The 19,168-nt window shown below is 43.5% G+C and overlaps 1 protein-coding gene across 1 annotated transcript in view; it reads left to right on the top strand.

Moving 5' to 3' along the window:
* MAOB (monoamine oxidase B) overlaps positions 1-9,420 on the top strand; it is a 119,918-nt gene extending 110,498 nt beyond the window's left edge. Inside the window, exons 12-15 of the mRNA XM_052662936.1 lie at positions 1,967-2,064; positions 6,258-6,369; positions 7,109-7,171; positions 8,384-9,420. Of these exons, the coding sequence (XP_052518896.1) occupies positions 1,967-2,064; positions 6,258-6,369; positions 7,109-7,171; positions 8,384-8,536 (426 nt within the window). The 3' untranslated portion in view covers positions 8,537-9,420. The remainder of the gene's footprint in view (positions 1-1,966; positions 2,065-6,257; positions 6,370-7,108; positions 7,172-8,383) is intronic.
* Positions 9,421-19,168: the final 9,748 nt, after the last annotated feature.

Genomic DNA, 19,168 nt, shown 5'->3' on the forward strand with positions numbered 1-19,168 from the left:
GCAAAATCCAAACTCTATGCATATTAAAAATTAATCCTGTCACAGCTGCTAAAATTGGCTGGTCTTTCTATTTAAAAAATACAGTTCAAGATATTTCTTCCTGGTAGATACTCAAGCTTTGTTGAAGTTACGTTCTGAGACACTCTCAGGCTGAGGCAGTGCAGAGCTGAGGTTCCTCCAACCACCTGTGAGATGGTTGTTTGGGGAACCCCAGTGAGAGAGGAAAGCAGTTCTCATATTCCCAAAAAGCTGATCATTTTTAACAGGGGAACAGTCTCTTTTTCTTAGAAAAATATATATAATTAATTTCTGATGATAAAAATGAGTTGTTTGCTCTTGGCAGAGAGTGGCACTTGCTTTGGCATTTATTCTGGGAGCAGGGAAAGGTGAAACATGAAGTCCAAACTTTCTTCTGATTGGCTGACTGGATATAGACAGAGAAGGATGCTTATCACACTCAGATGCAGAGAGGGAAGAGGGCTGGGCCAGAGACATCAGAGCCACTTATACCTAGCAGAAAGGGCCTTGTGCTTTGTTCACTGTTACAAATAGCTATCCAAAGTCCCATGTGTGACTGCAATTGTTTTAAATGAAACATCTTTTCCAAATCTATTTTTACAACTAACATTTTTCTCTTAAGACTTGCCATGTTGATTTTATTAACTTTTCAAAATAATGCTTAATGATAACACTTATGTTTACTTTTTTTTTAATACAACTTGAACTTCACAAAACCTCAGCTAATGTTTTGCCTATTCATGGCAAAAACATATTTTTCAGGCTGGTCGTTGCCTGCATGTATTGCCATCAATGGGCTTCAGCTGGTAAAGAATCTGCCTGCAATGCAAGAGACCCCAGTTCGATTCCTGGGTCAGGAAGTTCCCATGGAGAAATGATAGGCTACCCACTCCAGTATTCTTGGGCTTCCCTTGTGACTCAGCTGGTAAAGAATCTGCCTGCAATGCAGGAGACCTGTGTTTGATCCCTGGGTTGGAAAGATCCCCTGAAAGAGGGCATGGCAACCTACTCCAGTATTCTTGCCTGGAGAATCCCCATGGACAAAGAAGCCTGGCGGACTACAGCCCATAGGGTCTCAAAGAGTCGGACATGACCGAACGACTAAACACAGCACCACACCGCACATTGCCATCAACAGAATTGCCTACATCCCATGAAAACATTAATTCGTCTGTCCTAGCTTCTCTTAACAAAGTTGACTTGCACCAAAAATGTGAATCTGGTCATTCTTTTTACTTAACAGGCAGTCTTTCTACTTTTTTTCCTCCTCCTTACTCCAGTAAGCATAAGTCCTTTTTCAAACTTGTCCTGAAACTATTAGGCACTGAAAGCTTCTTAATACCTAAGACCACTTTAAACATGGAGCTAGACAATTGCAGTTTATGAACGGTACCTGGGACATGAATGAAGCAAGTGTGAAAACTGTCTAAGTCAGAATTTCTTAGAAGTTGATAACCAAGGACATTTACATGTCCAAAGTCACATCTCTGAAAACATCAGAACAGTAAGGCTTTATTTTAGACATAGGGCTTCCTCAATAGCTCAGTTGGTAAAGAATTTGCCTGCAGTGCAGAAGACCCCTGTTCTATTCCTGACTCAGGAAGATCCACTGGAGAAGGGAGAGGCTACCCACTCCAGTATTCTTGGGCTTCCATTGCGGCACAGCTGGTAAAGAATCTGCCTGCAATGTGGGAGACCTGGATTCGATCCCTGGGTTGGGAAGATCCCCTGGAGTAGGGAAGGGTTACTCACTCCAGTATGCTGGCCTGGAGAATTCCATGGACTGTATAGTCCATGGGGTCGCAAAGAGTTGGACACAACTGAGTGACTTTCGGTTTAGATATATGTTGGTTCTCCAGTATGAAGCCTACTGTGATGTGTTTGATTTATTCTGGATGAGATCACTTCCTTTGATTCTCCTCTGAGTTTTTGTCACTCTGCCTTGCAGCCAGTGCACTATGAAGAGAAGAACTGGTGTGAGGAGCAGTACTCAGCAGGTTGCTACACTTCCTACTTCCCTCCTGGGATCATGACTCAATATGGAAGGTAGAGTAAAAGTGGGCTCAGTTCTAACTGAAATTTCCTGAACCCAAATCCATAACTCTAAGAAGGTTCATGTAGCTCTTCTCCCTTGTTTCTTATAAATGCTGGGGAAAAAAATCCCCAGATCCCCAGGTTCCTTTGTATCTTGTGAATCTCATTACTGCAGTCATTACAATGCCACATCATGGTGGTGCTTTGGGCTCTGAATTCCTCTGAAGGAGCAATCCCAATCAATAGAACCAAAGAAGACTGCAGCCTAAGATTAGGAATTTAGATAGGGGGTTCATGTATATTGTCAGAACTGTCTTTATAGCAAGTGTAGGGCTCAGTGAAACTTCCTCAAATGGTACCACATAAGTGTCAACATGGGTACAGCATTATAAAAACAAATTGAGTTCTAGACTGGGGATAAAGGGACTTGGGTTCCACTCCTGATTCTACCAATAACCAACTTTTCCATCCTGGACAGGCCACTTCTCTCTGAACCTTATTTTCCATATCAGGTGTATGAGAAAACACAAGGTAGCATACAGTAGACAAGAATCAGTATATTAATGAGAGCATACTTTTTTTAAACATCTTTATTGGGATATAATTCACATACCATTACTTTGCCAACAAAGGTCTGTCTAGTCAAAGCTATGGTTTTTCCAGTAGTCATGTATGGATATGAGAGTTGGATTATAAAGAAAGCCGAGCATCGAAGATTTGATGCTTTTGAACTGTGGTGTTGGAGAAGACTCTTGAGAGTCCCTTGGACTGCAAGGAGATCCAACCAGTCCATCCTAAAGGAAATCAGTCCTGAATGTTCATTGGAAGGACTGATGCTGAAGCTGAAACTCCAATACTTTGGCCACATGATGGGAAGAACTGATTCACTGGAAAAGACCCTGATGCTGAAAAAGATTGAAGGCAGGAGAAGAAGGGGATGACAGAGGATGAGATGGTTGGATGGCATCACTGACTCGATGAACATGAGTTTGAGTAAGCTCCAAGAGTTGGTGATGGACCAGGAAGCCTGGCATGCTGTAGTCCATGGGGTTGCAAAGAGTCAGACACAACTGAGCGACTGAACTGAATTCACATACCGTAAAATTCACCCATTCAAAATGCATAATTCAATAGCTTTAGCATTTTATAGCATTCTGCAGATGAGTATGAATCATTAGTGTTTAGTTTATTGTAGTTAACAAGGTATGAATTAATAATACAGCAGTAACTATTACGACCATTAGAGCATTACTAAACCAAGAGATCATTTGGTACCAAGAGCTCAATCTAAACAGAATAGGAAATGTAGAGTGATGAGTAAAAGCCTGAGTATGCAACAGAAAAAAAAAAGGGGGGGTGTGAGTAAATGTAAATGGCTAATCAATCTGTTCGTGAAAACCAGTCAAAGAAGGATTGAAACCTGCTTGTGAGAAGATACATAGTGGCTTTGGTTAGCACTGTCCCCTCTTCCTGAAGATGGCAAAATATCATCTACGAGATCATTCTGGGGTAAAAGGGCACCACCTGATTAGTTACTGGGTCAATAAGCTAATTTTTGTATATGCTAGTTGTACACGATGTCAGTAATAATTGTTTCGTTCATCACTTATTACCTATGTGCCAACTATTTGCCAAGCTTTCTGCTGAAAACTTCAGTATAGGCAGACCTCGAAGATATTGAGGGTTCAGTTCCAGACCACTACAATAAAGTGAGTCACACAATTTTTTTTGTTTGTTTCCTAGTGCATACTTTCCTTGTTGGTACAGTGATGAGTATCCCCACTTGTCAGGTGGGAGACCAGGGTTACATTCCCCGAAGCGGAGGTGAGCTCTTTTGGAGCTTCCCAGGTGGCACTGTGGTAAAGAGTCTGCCTGCAATGCAGGAGACTCCGGTTCGATCCCTGGGTTGGGAAGATCCCCTGGAGGAGGGCCTGGCAACCCACTCCAGTATTCTTGCCTGGAAAACCCTTCCTGAATACCCTTAGGCTCTGCAACCCATTCTGGCTATGGATAATTTCAGATGATGCTGTGTATTTTTATCAGCGTTCTAGTCTTTTATAATATCTTCTATTCTCCTCCTGTTTTTTTTTTTTTTTCCTTGATGGCTGCAATAAGGGTAGGTGAAAGAAAACCCACCAATTCAAGCCAACTTTTGTTTTCTCTGAAAGGTCCAGTGGTGTGCAGTGTTGGCCAAGAGTGAGGGTATTAGCTCTGGACATCCACATCCATTATCTGGAATATAATGGAAACATGGAATAGGATGAATAATGCCATATTGATGGTGCCTCCCTTATGGTATTTTTGTCAGGGTAACAGCAAACTACCCCTCTTAGAAACCAAGTGCTGTGACCTCCTGTCCTATTATGTAGCATATGGGCTTCTTGTTGCTGTTGTTTAGTCACTCAGTCATATCCGACTCTTTGCAACCCTATGAACTATACCCTACCAGGCTCCTCTGTCCATGGGGATTCTTCAGACAAGAATACTGGAGTGAGTTGCCATTTCCTCCTCCAGGGGATCTTCTTGACCCAGGGATCAAACCTGCATCTCTTACATTTCCTGCATTGCAGGGGAATTCTTTACCACTAAGCCACCAGGAAGCCCAGGGCAATTTTCTTTAGTGGAGGCAATAGCCAAACAGTGCTGACATCAGAAGACTACCTTTCAGCAGCTGGAAGTAAGTTCTTCATTCTTGAAGGAAGGTCTAGGTGGACCTAATGTCCACCATAGATCCTGTACCTCCATATTCTCATCTGCAAAATGAGGATAATGATAGTATTGACCTCATAGGTTTGTGGTAAATATTAATGCACTTAGAGGAGCACTTGATGCCCCCCAAAATGTTAACTGTTTATCAATTAATGCAATAAAACTCTTCACACTGATAAAGTGCTCAATGAATGGTTATTGTGGATAGTGATATGCACAGATTTGTTGAATGTTGCTGGTAAGAAAGGTTTTAAAAATCACTGGATCAAAAATCTGCAAGCAATAAATGCTGGAGAGGGTGTGGAGAAAAGGGAACCCTCCTACACTGTTGGTGGGAATGCAAACTAGTACAGCCACTATGGAGAACAGTGTGGAGATTCCTTAAAAAATTGCAAATAGAGCTGCCTTATGACCCAGCAATCCCACTGCTGGGCATACACACCGAGGAAACCAGAATTGAAAGAGACACATGTACCCCAATGTTCATCGCAGCACTGTTTATAATAGCCAGGACATGGAAACAACCTAGATGTCCATCAGCAGATGAATGGATAAGAAAGCTGTGGTACATATACACAATGGAGTATTACTCAGCTGTTAAAAAGAATTCATTTGAATCAGTTCTGATGAGATGGATGAAACTGGAGCCGATTATACAGAGTGAAGTAAGCCAGAAAGAAAAACACCAATACAGTATACTAACACATATATATGGAATTTAGAAAGATGGCAATGATGACCCTGTATGCAAGACAGGAAAAAAGACACAGATGTGTATAACGGACTTTTGGACTCAGAGGGAGAGGGAGAGGGTGGGATGATTTGGGAGAATGGCATTCTAACATGTATACTATCATGTAAGAACTGAATCGCCAGTCTATGTCTGACGCAGGATACAGCATGCTTGGGGCTGGTGCATGGGGATGACCCACAGAGAGTTATGGGGAGGGAGGTGGGAAGGGGGTTCATGTTTGGGAATGCATATAAGAATTAAAGATTTTAAAATTAAAAAAATAAAAAACTAATAAAAAAAAAGGAAAAAAAAATCACTGGATCATGCCCCTTACGGGATGGGAAAGCTAGAGCTCAGTGAGAGGACACTTTGCCAAATTCACTGGTGGAATGACCAGGTGGGAAACTGGGGGCACGGGTCTCCTTGCTCAAACCTGGTGAATCATAAAAGGAGCTTATCCATGACCGGGCACATATAGTCCCTCACTTCATGTACTCGAAGCAAATGCTTCTTTTACCTCGGTTGATGGCAGGCTTTACCTGTAAGCTCTTGGGGCAGGAGTGAATTTTGGCTTTTATTCCACTTTTGTCTGTGACAAAGATCATGCAAGAACTGAAGGAAACTGTGAACCTCATTCCAAAATTGCCATTGGACCTCCTGACATTTAAAATCTGAGGGAAGTGATCAGCCTTGGTCTTTGTAGGAAGGCTCTCCTCTGGCTCTCTGAGACTGACCACTTTTATCTCTTTGCTTTCTTTTCAAGGGTTCTACGCCAGCCAGTGGGCAGGATTTACTTCGCAGGCACAGAGACTGCCACACACTGGAGTGGCTACATGGAGGGGGCTGTGGAGGCTGGCGAGAGAGCGGCCCGAGAGGTAGGGCCTGAGGTCATGCGCTGTGGAGAAGGAAGTAACTCAGGGTCCTAACAAGCAGGTTAAAGATGTCTGAGACCCTGGAGGCCAACTCCCCATTAACCCCCATCTGAAAAACCACAAAACACCCTTTAACAGTAGTCTCGGGTGAAATGAACACCTTAACCCCAAAGTAATGAGTCCAAGGTAAAAAGACTCCATGGGGCAAAATATCACCATAGCTATACTTGAGAGAGAACCTCGGTCTAATATTATGAAACCAAACATGTTTACCCTAGGACTCAGAATTCATTTATGTATTTTCTGACAGTTCTGCTGGTCTCATCCCTATTAAGGTGTGTTTGCAGCTACTAAGATTTATTGTGAGTCTAATGATTGTGCTTAGTCTCTCAGTTGTGTCTGACTCTGTGTGACCCAGGCAAGAATACTGGAGTGGGTTGCCATGCCCTCCTCCAGGGCAACTTCCCAACCCAGGGATCGAACCCAAGTCGCCTGCATTGCAGGCAGATTCCTTACCACTGAGCCACCAGGGAAGCCCAAGATGCCACAGATGAAAGATCTTTTGGATATTTTTTGAAGGTTCAGTGGACTACACTGGCTTTTACCCTGGGGTGTTTAATGGATATCCCAAAAGACATTGTTAGTCTGTATTTAAAGAGCAGATTAGGAGATTAAGAGAAAGATTAGTAGATTGGGAGAAAGTGTTGTTTTTGTTATTCACCAAAATGCTCTTTCTTTTCAGATCCTGCATGCCATGGGCAAGATCCCAGAGGATGAAATCTGGCTGCCTGAACCAGAGTCTGTGGTAGGTTCTATTTTATTTCATGAATTTAAATTTCTTTACTTTGAGAACAGTTATTTGCAAATAGAACACACTTGTATATATTCACAGACCCTCCCCGTAGTGATTCAACCCATGGATGTTTAAAGGGATGTCATGGGTTAGGGCAGAGGGGAGGGATTTAGAAGAACTTTGATAAATTTGTAGCTGCCACATGCCTTGCAGATTATCAGGAAAAAATATTTTTTTGGTCAGGTGAGATTACTCAGAGAGTTCTAGGCTTATTAAGAACTCGATAAAGGTCTCTTGAATAAGTCTCTAACCTGGTGATAGGGTGGAGGAAATGAAGGGAAGATAACTCAGTATCCTCCGTTCAGAGGGCAAAGAAGTAGAATGAAACAGAGCAGATTTAAATTAAAAATGCATTTTCAATATGCCTATCATTTTGTAATAAGACCCCAGGAGATTTTCCTGACTGGAAGGAAGGATACATGGAGGGATAGAGTGAAATGCATTGTAGAGGACAAGTGTCTGAAAGGTCAGAGTTACTCATCTATCAGGTAGAAGGTCAAAGGCAATAGCCTGGCCACCCCAAAGTCTTTCTCTTAGTGCTTCTGTCAGAGATGGGATTGAGGACTGAGTGGACCACAGATCAGTTCACTCAACACATATTTATTGTGCAACCTGCCACTGGCACAGTACTTAACTGTGCCATCAGCCACTGGGATAATGGTACAACCTCACTTTCAGAGCTCAGCACGTGGTGGGGAGAAGAGATGACAACCTAAAAGCCCCATGTGCGATGAAGATGACGTGCTGAGAATGTAAAAATAGAGTCAGCTTAGCTTGGGGACACTGGAAAGGCTCCTGGAGGAAGTGAGGGGGAAATTGAGGCTTGAAGTTAGTGGTTAGAGTTAGCTTATTCAAGGGCCCCGTGGTTGGAGAGCATCACTGACTCAATGGACGTGAACTTGGACAAACTCTGGGAGTTGATGAAGGACAGGGAGGCCTGGCATGCTGCAGTCCATGGGGTCGCAGAGAGTCGGACATGACCAAGCAACTGAACAACAACAACTGGTGGGGAATGGAGATGAATGTTCTGAGCAAAGGGAATGTGATGTTTCATGGCCCGAGGTTGGCAAATGTGAGTCACATTCAGAGAACTGGGGGAAATACAGACTTCTTGGAGCAAGGTGCACAAGCCCTGTACTGACACCAAGTATTCTCTGACCCCAGGATGTCCCTGCGAAGCCCATCACCACCACCTTCTTGCAAAGGCATTTGCCCTCCGTGCCAGGCCTGCTGAAGCTGATTGGATTGACCACCATCATTTCAGCAACTGCTCTCGGCTACCTGGCCCACAAGAGGGGGCTCCTGGTGCGAATCTAAAGAGAGGGCATCTGTAACCACACCCTGGTGTGTGGGTTTGGGGGAAAGCATTGTAATAAAGTTCCACAAAGATGCAAAGAATTTAGAGTGAGGAGGGGAGCATGACGATCAGTCAGACTTTCTGACCACAGGATACACAGTCTCTCTTTCTCCATTTGGACACCTGTGTATTGTCTAGTACCTAGCTTAGCACTCTGTCTCACCCACTTCCAAGTTCACTGGCTCCAGAATCTTTACAGTAGTTAAATTGGTTTGTGAAAGGTCCTTGCTACCCTACTATACATTGCCCAGGCACACACACACACACACACACACACACACACACACACACACAACACTACTGTTTTCTTCCCTCTATGGCTTTGTGCTTGTCCTTCCTCTTTCCTGTAATGTCCACAACCTTCCAGGTTCTCTGCATTTGTCCTTAGAATCCCATATTGTTACAGCTGGAAGAACTTAGACACCATCCCAACCCTTACTTTCTATTTTAGAGTTGAGCAAACTGAAATGGAGAGAGGAGGAACTTAATGGCTCAATGTCCACAATAAGCCACTGATATTTTGGTGACTAGGACACAGGTCCATTGCTTTATCCTGTCTCTCGGGATGGATTGCCCAATCACCCTTCTCTACTCCCTGCCAAGGTCGCTGATAGTGTTCCCTTGGGTAGATTTACTCTTTACTAAGTTGTTTTGTGCTACTCAGATGCTACTACTCAGTGTATATCCTTAAGTCTTACTGTCTTGGGCAGTGTGTCTTCAGCTCATTTTACTTTTTTTTCATGGTAAGAGTTCTTGTCTTGTCTTCCTTTTGTATCCTCCACTGAATCTGGATACAAAGGTTGGTGCACATTTGGGTAATTCAATAATTCAAATAAAGTTGATTGACCAGATGTCTGTTGTCTTTTCTTTTCGGGTAATGACTTTCAGGGGTTTTGATAGGTCAAATCAAGATTCAGTATTAGGCATATAATTGAGGCTTAAAAGCATTTAGTCAAAATTTCCTTGAAGCTCAGATGATGCATGCATTTTGACTGTGTGATCCATCATGGGTGGCGTCTATGAGAGCACTTGGCAAGTGATTTATAATGATATGATAAGGATGCTAAAAGACAGAGCTCCTTGTTCCTGCCCCCCAAAATGCTGTCAAAATAATTGACGTATTAATAAGCAAGATGCTTTAACAATTAAGATAATTGCAATATTTCAGTTGACCTTTCATATGCCTGTTAATGCAAAGCTTTTTACTAGGTACACTCATTAATTTAAAACCACAGTCCACAGTCCATTAAATCCTATTTGAACTACTTTTTAAATGAGATCTTCATTTCAAAGTACTCATACATTTCAACTCCCAAGGTCAGCTTTTATCAGGATATATTTTAAATCCATAAATGACAATTCTCACATGCTCCTTTAGAAAATGAATGTTATTATTCTTAGCATAAATGACATTTAAGAAATCTCCCAGGAGTAATCAATAATAATATAGTTTCTGATTTTACAGTGACATTTACACTTGTGAATTTGTAGGAACTTTAGAGACTAAATGAGGAGATGAAAAAACCAACTAAGACTTATGAAGTGATTTCCCTAGCAGTCTGGTGGTTGGGACTCCGAGTTTCTACTGCAAGAGGCACAGTTTGGATCCCTGGTCAGGGTACTAATGTTCCCACATGCTGTGTGGCACGGCCAAAGTAAAAAGACTTCTGCAACAATTTTGGGTTTTGTATCTGTCTAGAAATATAATGTATTTGGCCTAGGAGTGTCTGCTTGAGCATGTTGCCCTTTAAAACAGCCCCACCCACCCTGAGAGTTGTCGTACTACTCAACTCCAGCATATCCATTAAGTTAAAAATGTTAGTTGCTCACCAGGCTCCTCTGTCCATGGAATTCTCCAGGCAAGGATTCTGGAGTGGGTTGCCATTCCCTTCTCTGGGTTATCTACCTGATCCAGGGATCAAACCCGGGTCTCTTGCATTGCAGGCAGACTCTTTAGCATCTGAGCCATGAGGGAACACCCATTATGAAAGAGTCAAGTAAGGGTTACCTGCTTCAGGAATCTCCTGGACCACTCGTCCTCCAACCAGGCCAGTGGAGGATGCCCAGTGTTCTCCCAGTATCACTTCTTGTTCTGTACGACATAGAAAAGAAAATGAAAGTGTTAGTCACTCAGTCATGTCCGACTCTTTGAGACCCCATGGACTGTGGCCCTCCAGGCTTCTCTGTCCATGGGATTCTCCAGGGAAGAATACTGGAGTGGGTTGCCATGCCCTTCTCCAGGGGATTTTCCCAACCCGGGGATCGAATGTGGGCCTCTCACACTGCAGGCAGGCTCTTTACCATCTGAGCCGCCAGAGTAGCACTTAAACTGTGATACTGCAATTATGACATCTTGTTAAATTACAGGACTTGAGGTGCCAAGTTACATTCGATATTAATTACCAAGGTAAATCCTGAGATAGATGAAAATGGGAAACTTTAAATGAAAGACCTAAAAACCAATTTCTTGTCTGATGAAACCTCTCACCAGTTTTGAGTGTATGAAAAGAATGAGAATTAATTTTTTTTCTTGAAATATAGTTGATTTACAATATTCTGTTAGCTTCAGGTGTACAGCAAAGTTATTCAGTTACATATATATATATACATACATACATATATTCTTTTCATTCTCTTCTGTTATAGGTTTTTTTTTTTCAAGAAAATGAATATATGTGGAATCTAAACAATTATACAAATGAACTGTTTTACAAAACAGAAATAGACTCACGTAGCACACAAACTTATGGTTACTAAAGGGGAAAGGGGGGAGGGATAAATTAGGAGTTTGAGATGAAAATATGAACACTACTGTATATAAAATGGGATTGCCAGGTGGCATTAGTGATAAGGAATCCACCTGTCAATGCAGGAGAAATAAGAGACGAAGTTTCAATCCTTGAGTCGGAAGATCCCCTGGAGGAGGGTGTAGAAATCCACTCCAGAATTCTTGCCTGGAGAATCCCATGAGCAGAGGAGCCTGGTGGGCTACAGTCCATGGGGTTGCAAAGATTCGGTTATGACTGAAGTGACTTAGCATACATGCATGAGAATATAAAATAAATAGCAAGGGGATTTGTTCAAGACGCTTCTGACTAGAGAGTGAGGGTATGCCACCGAAACTGCCAGAAAACAGAAGCTGCGTGGGATCAACACTGAGGAACAAAGGAGGGGTCTTCCTGTGTTATGGTAGTCAAAGTCAGAAGAGGCCAGCACAAAATTCCCTGAAAAAAAAATCTGCAAGTGTCCCCACAAGAAAAAGTCAGTTCTCATAACAGCCAGGCCCAGAGCACATAAAACTATCTTAGAAGAGGACGGGTCAAGTAGGAATGTTCAGGAGCCATTTTCCCTCCTCCCTTTCCACACTCAACCCATGAAGTCCCAGAATTCACAGTTGGCAAGATAAGCAAGGAGCGGAAAAACTAACCACAGGCTCCTGCAAGATCCTAAATCAAGTTTAGAGGTTTGCTTTTTCCACAATATTAGACAGCTTCCCTGGTGGCTCAGATGGTTAAAAAAAAAAAAAAAAATCTGCCTGCAATGCAGGAGACGCTGGTTCGATACCTGGGTTGGAAAGATCCTCTGGAGAAGGGAATGGCAACCTACTCCAGTGTTCTTGCCTAGATAATTCTATGAACAGAAGAGCCTGGCGGGCTACAGTCCATATGGTCACAAAGAGTTGGAGATGACTGAAGGACTAACACTTTCACACTTTTAATATTAGACATTCAAATTATTGAATTGAAGCTGTGCTTTGTGATTTAAAGAAACTTTAGGATTGCCTCTAATTTAAGAGTGATTGGTAAAATCATAGACCTGCCCAGGTTTTCAGCAAGAAGGGAAGACATTTCTCTCACTGTTCAGGTTTAAATGAACAACAGAAGATAAACTTGTGATTTCTATGCATCCTATTCAATGCACTGGTGTTATTGTCACCTATTCATGAGAGCAGAGACTGTCTTCTATTCATCTTTTCATCTTCCTTATCACTATAGTGTATAAACCATCAAAATTTCTCAAAAATAAATGAATAGATTCCTGTAATTTTCATTATAACTTTGGATTTGATGATCCTATCATACCTACTCTTTTTAAAGAGAATGTATCAGTGAGAGCTAATTTTCATGTTTCCTCATATTCATTTTGAAAGTATCAACTGCCTTGATCATATTTTAGTTGAGGTAGCTCTAATAAGTGGTTGGATCTGGTTTTCTTCTTGAGTAGGTGATGAGTCTAAAGCAATCATTCTCAACTGAGGGTACACACCAAAATTACTGGGGTGCTTTGGAAAGACCCACATGTCTTCACACTTTACATGGGGAGTTTAATTTAGCAGATTGAGAAGAAGGCAAGTATCTTCATAGAACTTTGTGAAGGTTTTGCGTGAGTGATAAGTGCTAAGTCACTTCAGTCATGTCTGACTCTGCAACCCCATGGACTGTAGCCCACCAGGCTCCTCCGTCCATGGGATCCTCCTGGCAAGAATACTGGAGTGGGTTTGCCATGTCCTCCTCCAGAGGATCTTCCTGACCCAGGGATCAAACCCAGGTCTCTTACATCTTCTGCATTGACAGGTGGGTTCTTTACCACTAGTGCTACCTGGTAAGCCAGCATATACACATAACTAAAACTAAAACTGAAAAATTAAAAAAAAATTGTTTTAAGTGGTCAGAAGTGGATCCTTGCAGGTAGGACAGCTGCTTTTGTGATCCTACTGCTCTGGCCACAACAGATTGGACTAGGGTTGATTCCTGAGTCAAAGGTAGAGCTCTGAGTGGGCAGTGGCCCATGAGTTGGCCTGACCCAGAGCCTTTCTATGGCAGTAGTGAAGATACAATGGACACAAGGAGGGGCAGACTAAGGCACTGGAATGGAGAAATGATGGCTGATTCCAAGGGAGTGACAGTAGAGTGGTTCCTGTGTCACTCGACCTATTGATGCCTCTCAGCAGCAATGGCCAATGTTCCAGGGCATTAGAAGTGTCCTGAACCCTAGTGGCCTAATCTCCCCGACTTCTACACTTCCTCTAGTTTTCCTATAGAAACTCAATGTATCTAACAGAGATGTCTTTTTTTTCCTGCCAACATTCACCTCCCTCCTATCTGCTTCCTCTTGAACTTCAACTTCTGCTTGTCCCCAATGACCCCTGTCACTGTATACCTTTTAGGGTCTTGTCTCCTGGATAATCTGGTAGGATCCCTTAACTTCCATCTTAGCCTTGGCTCCAAACTAAGAAGAATGGGTTCCCATTTCCACAATAAATTACGTGTTGTAACCAAAGAGAGGACTTCCCAGGTGGTGCTAGTGGTAAACAATCTGCCTGCCAATGCAGGAGACATAAGAGATGGGAAAAGTCTAGAATGCTCTGTACTCTAAGTGAATGTAAAGACAGCTTGGTGTAATGTGGTGGTGGGTTTGTCATTTGTTTCCTGTTTGTTTTTTAAGTGCTGAGCAAGGCTCATCCGAGTGGAAACTTCTCCTGGAGAGTGATCTTAATGACATTTCAGCCTGTGGACAGTGGAAGCCAAACCCCTGTATTAGAAACAGCTGATCTAATCAGACCCTGCACTTAGCCTGGGCTGCTCCTTTCTGATGTGATTGTTTTTGGCATTTCTGCTGAGATCTCACAGTGAGTCACTGACAAGACACACCACTCCAGCAGAAAGATATTTTAGCCTCTGGCCTCCATCCATGATCACTTTGACCTCTTCTTTCACCCTTCTTTACATCTCTAATCCTCAGCCATTTCTTCCTCAAGCATTCTGGTTCAGTTTATTCTCTTCAAAAATCCATTTCCATGCCAGGCAGAATGCTCAGTGGCACTGAGCTTTTTGCTCTTGAGTTTGACATATATAACTGTCTTACCTCTAGGCCATCTTCATTGCATTACAGTTTCTTTTCCCTAACCTGCTGTCAAAAATCTTTTCATGACAACCCACTCCAGTATTCCTGCCTGGAGAATTTCATGGACAGAGGACCCTGGTGGGCTACAGTCCATGGGATCTCAAAGGGTCAGACATAACTGAAGTTTCTTAGCACACACAGGCTTGCATGTAGAAGACACTGTACATCATCTCATTTTATCATGAAATCATCCCTATCTACATTTTGCAGATGAGGAGTCTGACTCTCAGAGATGCTATGAGCCTAAGGTCTCATAATCAGTTAAGAATGGACATGCCTTCTAAGCCACACTGTTACAGCTTTTCAATGATTATAATAACCTGATGTTAAAAAGTGAGTAGTTATTTTTTTAAAAATGTCCTTTCAGCATTTGTGTTATATATTTCTGGAGCTCAGACACTTAGTTAAACAATCTGCTGTTGTATTTAGGTATTTGTTTATTGTCTGCTACCTCCCAAAGACTTTGAGACAACATCCAGCAGTACATGAACATATAAACTTAATAAAACAAAAACAGAAGCTCAAGACTCATGCCAAAAAGGAGATGATGGGTAAACTCTAAGTGGATAAAGAGAAGATGGATGAAGAGCTGGCCACAGGGAAGGACAACTGCTATCTAAGTGCAGAATCTGAGTTAGCAGGGACACATTGACCCAGGCCTGAGATGATGCTATTTTGTTTTGTCACACTGGTGAAATATTACATTAGAAATCCTCTTGGATCAGGGTTTCTCAAAATGGACATTCAGCTCACCAGGTCGATTCCTGGCAGTCTTTGTTGTTGTTCAGTCGCTCAGTCATGTCTGACTCTTTGCAACCCCATGGACTGCAGCACACCAGGCCTCCCTGTCCTTCTATCTCCCAGAGTTTGTTCCAACTCTTGTCCACTGAGTCAGTGATGCCATCCAACCATCTCATCCTCCATTGCCCCCTTCTCCTCTTGCCCTCAATCTTTCCCAGCTAGTATAAATAAGCTTCATCAAACTGTGGTCAACTTAGAATAAAGTCTACTCTGAAAATGAATTTCTGGGGAGCATCAGCTTGAGGTGACTGAAGAATGTTGGGAGGCCCAAGGATTCCTCCTTCCCCATGGCTTTCTGGGCTCCTCTTTCTGCCTTCTTCTTCCACATCAGCTTTTCCTCATGTATTTCCTTGACTTCTGCTAGGAGCCCTTTCAGTTCGTGACCTCCTCCTTTCCAAGATCCTGTTGATGCCCAGAGACAAACCCATGCACCTATGATCAATTAATCTATGACCAAGGAGGCAAAGGATTCCAACGAGTCAAGGAGAATTTTCCCTGGTGGCTCAGATGGTAAAGAATCTGCCTGCAATGTGGGAGACCTGGGTTCGATCCCTGGGACAGGAAGATCCCCTGGAGGAGGGCACGGCTACCCACTCCAGCATTCATGCATGGAGAATTCCCTGGACTGAAGAGCCTGGCAGGCTACAGTTCACAGACTCCCAAAGAGGCAGACATGACTGAGTGACTCATGCTTTTACTTTCAAGGAGGCAAAAATATACAATGGAGGAAAAGACAGTCTCGTCAATAAGTGGTGTTGGGAAAACTAGACAGGTCCATGTGAAACAGTAAAATTAAAACCCTCTCTAACATCATACACAAAAATAAACTCAAAATGGATTTAAGACATAAATGTAGGACCAGGTACTATAAAATTCCTAGAGGAAAGCATAGGAAGGATACTCTTTGACATAAATGGTGCCAAGGTCTTGCTGATGGAGAGAAGACGGTGCCATGCATGTCCAGTGTTTCCCAGGGACCAACAGGAGGATGCTACAGGATACTTTTCATGGCTTGCCCTCAGAAAGGTGGGTTCGTTATTTGAATGAGCTCCATGAAAAAGTGGATGGGTGAGAGAACCAAAACATAGGTGGAGGGAGCGGGGAAGGTTCCAATGAGTTTGGCTGGCCTTTTGTCTACAAAGCTGACCATGGCCTGAGAACCTTCTCCCAGGACTTGTACCTGTGGATAGTACTATTTCCTCTGCCTCGAGTGTCCTTCCCTGTTGTCAGCCTGAAGAATGGCTATATTTTGTCTTCAGCCATTCAGCTCCAGAATATCCTTCTTCAGGAAGGCAAGGGGAAGAGAGCCAGCCCATATCCTTCCCCCTAAGCCAACCCATCGAGGCTTGTAATGCCAATCACACAGAACACCTGGCTTGGTAGGGTGACCCGGACAGCTGAGTGGAGGGTGTTAGTCAGTCAGTCATGTCCAACTCTTTGTGACCCCATGGACTGTAGCTCACCAGACTCCTCTGCCCATGGGATTCTCCAGGCAAGAATACTGGAATGCCTTGCCATTTCCTCCTCCAGGGAATTTTCCTGACCCAAGGATCAAACTCAGGTCTCCTGCATTATAGGCAGCTTCTTTACTGTCTGAGCCACCAGGGAAGCCCAGGTGAGTGGGACAGAACACCAGATCCCCAGTTGGTAGGTGATTCAGTCGTGGTTCCATGGAAACGAGTGCAAGTGGATTCAGGGGCCCAGACCTCAACAGGGGTATGAAAGGTCTACTTCAGCTGGGAGAGTGGGGAGGTAGGAGACTGGCAGCATCTGGGCTCCAGTGATATGTGTGTCTCATAGGGAGATGTGGTGAGAACAGGGTGAGATGCTCAGTGCTGATCCCTGACCTAGGACCACCCCAGACCCCATCTTTTCACAAAGGGTCTACCTGAGGGGACATGACAGAGGCTCCATGTCCAGTAGCCATCAGCAGTCCCCTGGGAATTCTGTGGGAGGCTCAGCCTCTGCTCGTTGGCCTGGGGGAGGGAAAGCCTTCCTGCCTGAACTCGAAAGGGTGTCCTGCCCCAGATTAAGATTTCCTGTTGTTATTCTCTGCCAACTTCCAGAGAAACCCAGACTGAGAATGGCTGGACCCTCGCATGGCAAGCTCTTCTTTTCTGCTGAATGCTCCTTGACCACCAAGACTGTCATTTCCCTTTGGCTCACCCTGGCTGCCCCTCTCCCCCCATCCCCATGATGCCTCTGCCCCAGGAAACAGAATTGTGCCAGGCATGGGCTTCTTCTTTCTGTCTCACAAGGACTGGCCATGCAGATCCAGTTTTCCTTCATTGATCCATGAAGGACATTATCTGCCAAGTGCTTGAAAGCACCCACCTGATGCTAAATAACCCTGCTGCATGCATGCTAAGTCGCTTCAGTCACATCTGACTCTGTGACCCCCATGGACTGGAGCCCGCCAGGTGCCATGGAATTCTCCAGGCAATAATATTGGAGTGGGTTGCCATGGCCTCATCCAGGGGATCATCCTGACCCAGGGATCTTCCTGACCCATGTCTCTGGGATCTCCAACATTGGCAGGCAGGTTCGTCACCACTAGCGCCACCTGGGAAGCCCAAACAATGCTCATACTGTCCTAATACTGTCCTGTGTCTTTACCTAACTAGAAATGTCTACATTGGACATATTCAAGCATACTTGGCTCTGGGGGTGCAGAAGGTGGAGGAAAAGACTGGCCCAACTTTGAGAAGACAGAGGTGACCTTCCTGGATGCCTCTGTGTCAGTCCCAGCCCTTGAAGTGAGCTGAGGCAAGACTGGATTTGTTCCTTCCTGTGCTTGTTAATTTTAATTTGTTAATTTTGTATTTCAGCCAGACACCTGGTTTCCCCTCAAGATTGGGCATGTCATAAATGATCGAGTGAAATAAATAATGAATAAATGCTTCTCCCTTGGATTCCAATTTAAATCCAAGGAGCCCTGGTGAGATCTGAGGACTGGTCTTGTCAATTATTTCTTCCAGACTGACCTCCAGTTACTAATTGGCTCATTTAAATTCCTTCTTTTGAGGACATGTTACAATGGAAGTAAAATAATTAAAGAGCAAAAGACTTGAGTTTGTGGTTGGATATGTTTGAAGCTATGTGATTATCATTATGATACTGGGCACCATATGAAATTGTGGGCCAGGGAAACGATAGAGGGTTTTTATAATTTTTCTCTTGCAGATGATGTTTCCTAGTAAAATCTGAATATTAATGAAGATCCTTGATCCTTACTTGCTTATATCTCTATGTGTACCCCAAATACTATCTTTAAGGCAGTGCATTCCAAACTTTTTCACATCATATCAAAAAGAGGAAAAAATGATTGAATTTATATGGCATATTTTGTAAATGGATAAGTTTACTCCAGGTGGCTCAGTGGGTAAAGAATCTGCCTGCAATGTAGGGAGACCCAGGTTCGATCCCTGAATGGGAAGATCCCCTGGTGATGGGAATGGCAACCTACTCCAGTATTCTTGCCTGGAGAATCCCATGGACAGAGGAGCCTGGAAGGCTACAGTGCATAGGGTTGCAAACAGTCGGTCATGACTGAAGTGACTGAGTATGCATGCATGCAAGGTCAGTCCATGCTTGGAAGTGAAGTGAGAAGCTTGAGTGCTCCAGCCATATGACACCTCCGCCCAGAGGGTTAATGGCCTCCAGATTCTGCACACATTTGAGGTAGCCTTATCATCTGGGAAGACATGAAACATAATTTAAACAAATATGTAATTTTAAATCTTTATGGAGGGAAAGTAAATACAACGATGTGCTGTGCTTAGTTGCTCTGTTGTGTCCAACTCTTTGTGACTCCATGAACTGTAGCCCGCCAGGCTCCTCTGTCCATGGGATTCTCCAGGCAAGGATACTGGAGTGGGTTGCCATGC

This window comes from Budorcas taxicolor, chromosome X, assembly GCF_023091745.1.
Source record: "Budorcas taxicolor isolate Tak-1 chromosome X, Takin1.1, whole genome shotgun sequence".
Lineage (NCBI taxonomy): Eukaryota > Metazoa > Chordata > Mammalia > Artiodactyla > Bovidae > Budorcas > Budorcas taxicolor.